This window comes from Gymnoscopelus microlampas, assembly GCF_963454915.1.
Source record: "Gymnoscopelus microlampas genome assembly, chromosome: 9".
NCBI classification, from domain to species: Eukaryota; Metazoa; Chordata; class Actinopteri; order Myctophiformes; family Myctophidae; genus Gymnoscopelus; species Gymnoscopelus microlampas.
Genome location: NC_139946.1, coordinates 48,305,550 through 48,315,851, shown reverse-complemented (window position 1 = coordinate 48,315,851; position 10,302 = coordinate 48,305,550). Strand labels below are relative to the sequence as shown.

Sequence of the window (10,302 nt, the reverse complement as noted above, 5' to 3'; positions counted from 1 at the left end):
CAAATAAACATCTACCACTCAATGCTGTTGTGATTTGAGTTCAGTTGCATCAAATATCGGTCCCTCATTTAAGACATTATAAAGTATGACATTTGTTATGATGTTGAGCACAGGCCAGTATGTTATATTACATACGTTTTACAGAGTCTATTTCTGCCCCAGGTTTCTTCCAGTTAAAGCAACACTTTTCCAACAACAACACACAACATGTGTACCAGTGTTCGACAGTGTTGCCATCTCTACTTATTATAAGCGGCTTCTTTCTAAAATGTAGTTGATATTTGGGATTGTATCCAAATGTTTTGATTGTTGTTTAAACCAGTGGTTCTCAAACATGTTGATGTATTTTTCCACAGACCCCCATCTGAAATTATAATTTGTGCCAGGGAGCCCCTACCAAATATGTGTTGTTAAAACGATTAAAAAATATTCCACATTTTGCACTTTTTCCCCCTCAAGATTTTTGGGAAAATAGCAGATCTACAAGCTCACAATGGGTAACATCGCGACACGTTGTGAGCTTGTAGATCGGCAATTTTCAAATATATAATATCCCATGTCTAGGTTTAAAGTGCTCTTAGCCTAGTATCTTCTTTTGGGCTTGTTTTCATATACCTGGTTTCTATTTATTTCACAATATCTGGCAACACTGGAAGTCAGAAGCGTCCATCTCATCCTTCATGTCCAAGGATTCGTTAGTGATGTCACATCACTGACAAATCCTTGGTATCTTTATGCCGTTCTACTTTCGTGTAGCATAGTAGCGACATAACTGTCGAATCCTTGGTATTTTGATCGTAGCTTTTCAACAGTGTTTGTTTACCGTCTCTCCACGCTGTATTTGGATTCTTTCACGCTTGCGCTTATGAAACACTAAACAGGATTATTATTTCATGTCAACAAGTACAACTATCAGAAGATGTAACTCAGGTAAAGTAATGAGTCACTCACAATTTAACTAAAGTTTTCCACATGTACAAAGTCATTTCTTATACAGACATCAACGCTAATACAGACGTAATGATTTTTTAATCATCCGTCCCTTGTCAATATCTCGCCATTTAGGGCAATGATATAACATTATGTAGTGATTCTGCCCGCTGGCTGCATGAGCAGCAGCCGCCGCTGCCTCAACTCTATGGGGTGGAGTCCAAGACGGTTCAAGGTTGGACCAAATCTTGGGGACACCCCTTGGGGCTGTCTTTGGAGCTAGTCTGACTGAGACGCGTCGAGACAACATGTAGTGCGGAAAGGAATGAGACCATGCCAGGATCTTGTTTTTTGAGTCCTAAACTTCATTAAAATAAGATCTGGTTGCAAAATCTGCGAAATGTCCCTTTAAGATACTTTACGATACATATTGGACAACATTTTATTTTATTCATATAAAAAGTTACATAGTGCTGCTTTAAGGAGTAGTTTTTCTTTGCCATCCTCACAAAAACACTTACTCAGTTTGAATGGGACAACGTCAGATCTCTACTCTATTATGTAAATTGTCATGTCTTGATACAACTTTTTGTGATTCATAATAAAATCCAATTGAATTGAATTTTATGAAACCACAAGGGGAGAGGTACAGTAGACTATGAACTCTGTAAGTAAATCTAAGTGTGTTATCACTTAATAATAATAATAAGAAACTTTATTTGTATAGCACCTTTCATGACATGAAATGCAGCGCAAAGTGCTTTACAGAGCAAGAATACAAATACAGTTAACTCACTGATAATACAATAACACCCAGTGGTGGAAAGTAACTTAGCTCTCTGTTGTCTCTCCCGTATGAATCTTCTAGAATGTTTCCTGAAGTTGACTTTCGCTGTGAATCCTGGTTCTCGTTTAAGTCCATTCAGCTGACAGAGTCAGCAGCATGTTCCAGTGGTCTCGGTCAGTATTCTAGCTGTGGAAAGACAGTCTTGTCCTCCTCACTGGAAGTTGTGTGCTTGGATCTGAAGGTCAATCTTATCGGCCCGCAAAATTGTAAAAGGCAGCAGATTTTGAGGCAAATTAACTAGTTTCAAAATATTGCCCATACCTGCATCCCAGTAGCTGTATCTTAGTAGCTGTATCAGTAGGATGTATGTACTGTATATACTCAAATGGTAAATATCAAATAGTGAAACAGTCTGTCTTGAGTCTACACTGACCTTCCCTGGTAACATCTTCAGAGGGAGAATCTGATTAGTGGAAATGTATGGAAAGAGTGTGTCAGTGAAAGTGTGTGTGAAGGTTTGTATGTGTGTGTTAGTATCAGGATCAGAGAAGAACAGCTTTCCTCTGTTCCAGTCCAGCTGGACTCTGGGGGGTGGGGGGTGGCGGGGGGCTGCGACGGGCGCGATCGGGACACGCAACGGGGGGGACGTGCGACAGGACGCGCAATAACCCCACGTTTGTAACTACTTTCGCCTGCGCACTTCACCGGGTATGGTCTATTATGTAATTATGTAATAATTATGACAGGTCTACCTCCACTATCATGTCCCCATCCTCTCCCACAGGTCCCTCAGGTCCCTCAGGGCCGGTGACGCTCCTTTGTCCCCATGCAGTGACAGAGCTTTCTCAGTGTCCTGTCCCCTCCCTGTGGAAGACAGTCCATAAACACACCAAAACCAACCTCTACAGACTTTTTTCCCCCCACCTGACCCCCATTCCCTTATACAAACATGATTTGTGTAAGTCTTAAATGCTATTTATACTTTTTCCCCCCACGGATAGTTACTTTGAGTATGTAGAAAATATATGTAAAAATCTGAGGAGGAATTATTATTTATTTATTTATTTTGTAGCTTGAACTTTTCGTTTGTTCCTCCTTTTTCCCCCAATGATGTAATCTCTCCACGGTGATAAAGTTTCATCTGGTCTCATGTGTTATTCCCTGCATGGGAGCAGTAGTAACTGCTCCCATGCTCATTATATCTTTTCACTTAAAAAACGTTTCAGGATGACAATTCAGTTCATGTTCTAGGGACACAATCTCAATATATTTTAAACTATATGATCTCAACATGGCCATGAAAAGGCTTTCCAATGATGTAAACAACCATCAAAAACAAAACTAGCTCTGCATAGATAGAGGAACAGCAGCAGTATACTGTAATGTGGCTGTTTGGATCCCATTAGCTGTTCTTTATCTGTATCTACCTCGTTACTTTATACTGTATAATAGTCAGGGGATATTAAAAAAAAGTATTGGAATAAATTCCTTACCAAAAAAAATCTTCACCAATGTGTTTGCAAAGGTGTCTAGTAACACATCTCACAAAGACTCAAATTCAGTATCCCTAGGAGAATTTTTGACAGCTCCTTAAAGTTGGGGTACCCACCATATCCTTGGTTAAAAAAAAATCCCCCCCAAAAAAATCACTTCTGTTTTAAGTAGCATGTGATGTGTCAAACTAGGGTGTTTTTATGATTCTGAATCCATTGCAATCCTTTGTTTTGCACCAAAACCACTCCTTGGGCTAAAAACGGCCCAATCTCAATGGTCTTTTTACACAAAAAGTATACATAGCTATGGCCGTTTTTAGCCCAAGGAGTGGTTTTGGTGCAAAACAAATGATTGCAATGGATTCAGAATCATAAAAACACCCTAGTTTGACCCATCACATGCTACTTAAAACAGAAATAAATTTGGATTTTTTTTTGGGGATTTTTTTCTAACCAAGGTTATGGTGGGTACCCCAACTTTAAGGAGCTGTCAAAAATTCTCCTAGGGATACTGAATTTCAGTCTTTGTGAGATGTGTTACTAGACACCTTTACAACACATTGGTGAAGATTTTTTTTTGGTAAGGAATTTATTCCAATATTGGAAAATATTCTGCCAATATCCCCTGACTATATAGCCTGGTAAACCCTCCCTCCGGAAATCTCATTTCCATTCGATTTCAGAAAGGAGTCTGGTCTGAAACGCCTTTCTCCAATAATCGCTCTGCTCGCCGAGCCGACGAGCCTATCAGCGTCGTTGCTCATTGTTCTGTGATTGACAGCGACAGTTGGCCAATCAGGTGGCGAGTTCGAGTGAGCCCGAATGAACCCGAGTGCAGCCTGAGAGCCGCCGAAAAAAGACGAACGGCAGCCATTGTTGTTTGTGCGAGTGCCTTCACTTCTTACTTTCAGTTTTATAACGCTTTCAAACTTCTTTTTTGAGGCACGGAATTTACTTATAAGATATCGTTTGGATAGAATTTAGTTGTTTAACTTCATATATGTGGTCAATTAATCATGACAGAGCCTATTTAAAAATATAAATTTAGAGAACCGGCAGGGGCGGGGAGTGACACGCATGTATCCCAATAAGGCAACCTATTTTCGGCATGGCCGTCCCAAAAGTCCCGTTGCGTCACATAGTCTGGAGCTCGTCAAAATGAACTCATTCATTGGCTGAAGGGGAAAAACGATCATTGGTTGAAGGGGTTGTCAGTCAACGGTATTACTCCCGCCCAACTCCAGCCCACAGCGATTATTGCAGAAAGGCGTTTCAGACTAGACTCCTTTCTGAAATCGAATGGAAATGAGATTTCCGGAGGGAGAGTTTACCAGGCTACTGACTATAAGCTCCACAAAGGCTTCAAACTATTAATAATGATGACACTTAAACAGACTTTTTGTTGCTGGCTTAAAAACAGGCAAACATTGCAACATTTTCATGCAAAACAGCATCATACTGAGTAAGAGCTACCGTCGGATATACGAGATTTCGAGATTTGAACGTAACCCATTGAACCTGTTGATGGTACACATGATTTCTGGAGTCATGTGATCAAGATGAATCATGAGTCCGATTTTTCATATTCCATTCTGATTGTCTACGATTGACTTCCAAAGTTTGTGGGCGTTTAAACAAATAAATACAATAAAATACAGCAGATCATGAACTCCAATCTGTGAGGATTTTCCTGTCATTTATCACAGCCTTTTCCTAATTACCCTGAGCCTTGCATCCAAAATGTGAAATAAATAAAACACATTTTGTGTGTATAATAAGACACAGAACCATTAACTGCTCCTGAAGAGCAGGCAGGTGACTGGTATATGGCTGTCTCTGTTGATGATGTGTACAAGGGTTAATCAGATCAGGTGTACATCGTAAAGCACTTTAAACAGTCAAATTCCACTCTGATAGTGTGTGTGTGTGTGTGTGTGTGTGTGTGTGTGTGTGTGTGTGTGTGTGTGTGTGTGTGTGTGTGTGTGTGTGTGTGTGTGTGTGCTCCACACCTTGCCGGACTCATCTGAGACGGTAAGATTGACCTTCAGATCAAACATACAACTTCCAGTGAAGAGGACAGACTGTCTGTCCACAGCTACAGGAGGGAACACTGAGTCTGAGACCACCCGAACCGGGTCATACTAGTATGACCCCCAAATCAGCTGAATGGACTTTAACAACAAACACGATTCACAGAACATTCTAGAAGAGGGACTTCCTGGATTGAGCAGAGTGTTTGTATAGCTTCACTCAAAAGACAAAATGGCTTCCAAGGTATCTCTCTCAGAAGAGGATTTTTCCTGTTCTGTATGTCATGACATCTTTAAAGATCCTGTTCTCCTGTCGTGTAGCCACAGCTTCTGCAAAGCCTGTGTGCAGGAATGGTGGAGAGAGAAGGAAATAAAGGAATGTCCAATTTGTAAGAAGAGACATTCAATGGATCCACCTCGTAACCTGGCTCTGAAGAACCTGTGTGAGGCCTTCATACAGGAGAGACATCAAAGAGCTTCAACAGGGTCTGAGGTTGAGGTTCTCTGCAGTCTGCACGCTGAGAAACTCAAATTGTTTTGTCAGGAATGTCAACAGCCAGTGTGTGTGGTGTGTCTTCATTCACAAAAACACGTCAACCACCGTTTCAGACACATTGATGAAGCTGGAGTGGATCACAAGGAGGAAGTCAAGAAATTACTGAAGCCTTTACAGAAGAAGCTAAAGATCTTCAATAAAGTGAAAACAAACTATGACCAAACAGCAGAACACATTAGGGTCCAGACCCGACACACAGAGATGCAGATGAAGGACCAGTTTCAGAAGCTTCATCAGTTTCTACAAGAGGAAGAGCAGGTCAGGGCCGCTGAACTGAGGGAGGAAGAGCAGCAGAAGAGTCAGATGATGAAGGAGAAGATTGAGGGTCTGAACATAGCCATATTAACCATTTCAAACCAAATCAGAGACATAGAGGAGGAGCTGAGAGCTAAACACATCTCATTCCTGCAGAACTACAAGACCACAAAGGAAAGAGTCCAGTTCACACTGCCGGACCCACAGCCGGTCCCAGGAGCACTGATAGACGTGACCAAACATCTGAAGAACCTGACTTTCAGAGTCTGGAACAAGATGAAAGACATTGTCTCCTACACTCCTGTCATTCTGGACCCCAACACTGCCAATCCAGAACTCATCCTGTCTGATGATCTGACCAGTGTGAGACGTGGAGAGAGACAGCAGCTTCCTGACAACCCAGAGAGGTTTGACGTCCATGGCTTTGTCCTGGGTTCTGAGGGCTTTAACTCAGGGGCTCACAGCTGGGATGTTGAGGTTGGAGACAATACATCCTGGGTACTGGGTGTGTTATCAGAGTCTTATCAGAGGAAGGGATCCGTAAGGGGTCAATATTGGCAAATACAGTTTTATAAAGGTAAATACGCAGCATGCTCCTCATCAGGGTCAAACACCTATCTCTCAGTGAAGCAGAAACCCCAGAGGATCAGAGTCCAGCTGGACTGGAACGAAGGAAAGCTGTCCGTCGCTGATCCTGATACTAACACAGACATACACACCTTCATACACACTTTCACTGACACACTCTTTCCATACATTTCCACTAAACTCCCTCTGAAGATGTTACCAGGGAAGGTCACTGTAACTGTGGAATAACGTAGTTAGACATGATGATGATGATGACGACGGCGACGACGACGACGACGATGACGACAATCTATAAACATTGTAAAGGGGGATATTAATCAATATTGGTTATTATTATGATATTGGGGCTTTAAGGTATGAATTAAAACTCTTTTATTAATGTTGAGATATGTTATAGACCCCCCTATAGGCTATGTTATAAAATGTACCAGACTGATATGATACTTTTACTGCTATACTTCTACACAGTTACATCATAAATAATAGAATAACCTCTTTGGATGAATCTCAAAAGGAGAGATCAATTATTATTATAATATATTTTTGAGGTAATTATTGTTTTTTATTTAGTATTTTGAGAGCCAATTCACCAACCGATGACTATTTACCAACCAGTGCACTATATTCGTTATTATTTTTGACGTATTCTTTTTGAAAATGATTTGCAATTACATTTTGCTTTGATTTCTATTGAAATTATGGATCTGAAAGAAAGGAAAATCTATGTACAGAGATCATTTAAAATTAAATAAACATCTACCACACAATGGTGCGGTGTGATTTGATTTTAGTTTTATCATATAGCAAATATCAGTCCCTCATTTAAGACATTATAAAGTATGACATTTTATATGATGTTGAACACAGGCCAGTATGTTAAATATTACACACATTTTATTGACCTTATTCCCGGCTACACCCACTGTGGGCCTGGCCATGCCTGGCCTGGCCGTGGACAGGTAGGGGAGGTGGGGAGCCCCATATCAATGAGTTTCCTGTTTACCAGTGTTGCCATGTCTGCTTACAATAAGCAATGTGGGGCTTTTTTAAAGTGTAGTTGCTTAATTGGGCTTGCTTTATAATGTTTTTTAAACCAGTGTTTAAAAAAAACAAAAAAAACAGCTTATTATATATTTTTCCGCAGAGTCGCAGACCCCCATCTGAAAATATGTTGTGCCAGAGACCCCCATACGTGTTAATGTGTTGTTAAAATGTTTCACACATATTCAAACTATTTCTGTTGTATAACTACTAAGAATCAGTGTTGATTTCGTTGACTGAAACTATGACAAAAAAATGTTCGTCGACTATGTTTTTCACTGATGAAAACTAAATAAAAACTAAGCTATGACGACTGTAGCTAACTAAGACTAAATATAGTGACAATTTTGTCAACAAATAAAAACTAGACTAAAATTTTAGGGAGGCATGAGTGGAGAAGAGATCCAGCAGAACTAAAAGATAAAAGTTTTAAGTTTGGTTGTGCTCAGGCGTCAATTTTCAGCATGCAACCAAGTGTAAAATCAACCATTACGACGCCATCAAGGCACCGCCAAAATACATTTTCAAATCTTATAATATTTAGTTGACTAAAACTAGACAAAAACTAAAACATTTCAGATGACTAAAATATGACTAAATTGAATTTGATTCAAAAGACTATGACTAAAACTGAATCAAAATGAATCAAAAACATACATTCTACATCAGGCTTTAGTGTAGGTGGTGGAGTAGTGCAGTGACATACTGTACATGCATGCAGTGCAGTGGAGCAGATGAGCAGACATGATCATCAGATATCGTTATAAAACAAAACAAAAACACCACATAACATGAATGCAACATCCAATCTTCCTCAAATGCTTCTTCTAAGCATCCCCTGGGCCTCGAGGGCTGCAACCCACAACTTGTTTCAGGACCAACCACCCATTCACAAAGCGCTGGTAGGCAGATTTTATACTAAAGCGCAATTTTTGTTTGGTACACTGACTCGTATGTGCAACAAATCATGCGTAGCTGTTATTAGAATGCCTTATTCTTCATGCTAAATCGATTGCCAATTGTGGCAAACCTCAAATAAAAAGACAACCTCTCCAGACTCCTCCTCACTCCCTAGCACTCACCTGTGCGTGTGTGCGTGCGTGCGTGCGTGTTTATGCAGTATACAGGGCTACATTATATGGTAGAAGCAATAGATCCTAGTTTACGATGCAGATATACTGTGTATTGGTTACTTGTTTGCATGTTCAGATTTGGTTGAAATATTAAAGGGCAAGACCACTTTGGTAGAGGTTTGGGTTGTGTAGTTACCTTGCCATGATGTAACTCCAAAGGTGGGCAAGAAATACAAAATAATTGCTCCATTGATTAGAAATTAATAATTATCATTGACTTACATTGTACGGTAAAACAGCTCTCTAAGTCACTCTTTTAGCACATAAACGAACGCAAACAAAGTTGATTCAGACAATATATAACATCACCAAACCCAGTACTGTTTTTTTTTTTAATACAAATGTCAACTTCCTGTTGATTTTGCCATTTTTAATAAGTAGAAAACCTGGACTGGATCCGAGGATCCGGATCCAGATCTTCAAACAGTAAAATCAACAGGAAGTTGACATTTGTATTAAAAAAACAAACAGTACTGGGTTTGTGGGGATGCTCTATGTCTGAGTCAGCTATGTTTGGGTTCATTTATGTGCTAAAAGAGTGACTTTGAGAGCTGTTTTACCGTACAATGTAAGTCAATGAGGAGCATATGTTGAATTATCAATTTCTAATCAATGGAGCAATTATTTTGTATTTCTTGCCCACCTTTGGAGTTACATCATGGCAAGGTAACTACACAACCCAAACCTCTACCAAAGTGGTCTTACCCTTTAAGAATGTTATTTCAGATGTGATAGTAGTGTATATCTGTCTGTCATTTAATGTCACTAGTACAAAAGGACCCCATTTGAAACAAGCCAATGGCTTGCATGGGCTTTTTAATCTTACTAGACCATACCCGTTGGGGAATATGAGCACCCAAAGTGTGCAGTTTGGCTTATGCGCTGAGAACAGAGAGTTTATCAGGGATCGAAAGTGAGTTTGTACTGTGTAGTCCATTGGTTCTCAAAGTGGGGTACGGGGACCCCCAGGGGTACTTGAGGCAGTTCCAGGGGGTCCCCAGCTAAATGATGGATAGGAACCAAATGCACCCTTATGGTTCTGTAACTCTGAGAGTGTACAAATGGAACCAAATGGACGGGTCCATTTGGTTCCATTTGCACACTCTCAGAGTTAAATTAACATTGATTTTATAATATAAATTCGGGCCCCAGGTATAAATGCCATTAAATGGGGGTCCGTAGCCTAATACATGTCAAACTGGGGGTACTTGACATTAAAATGGTTGAGAATCACTGCTAGAAAGCCGTATAAACCTTCTCTTATTGGGGTCCCTGGCTTATCTTTTCAAATGGGGGTCCGCGGGCTAATAAGTGTCAATTTGGGGGTCCTTGACATGAAAAAGTGTGAGAACCACTGGTGTAGTCAGTCGTGTGTACACACACACGGGTGCACATCCCGTCGTGGAGGCACAGAACACACCCGCGCATATAACAGGCGGAGCCGTCGGCCGGCGCGCACAAACACAGAGACACACACACACACACACAC

The 10,302-nt window shown here is 40.5% G+C and overlaps 1 protein-coding gene across 1 annotated transcript; it reads left to right on the top strand.

Moving 5' to 3' along the window:
* Positions 1-5,472: 5,472 nt before the first annotated feature.
* On the top strand, positions 5,473-6,867 carry LOC311052441 (E3 ubiquitin-protein ligase TRIM39-like; the record flags this gene model as incomplete). Its single annotated transcript, XM_084067404.1, has 1 exon — positions 5,473-6,867. One exon carries the CDS (start codon positions 5,473-5,475, stop codon positions 6,865-6,867), a length of 1,395 nt encoding a protein of 464 aa, XP_083923530.1.
* Between the last annotated feature and the right edge of the window lie 3,435 nt (positions 6,868-10,302).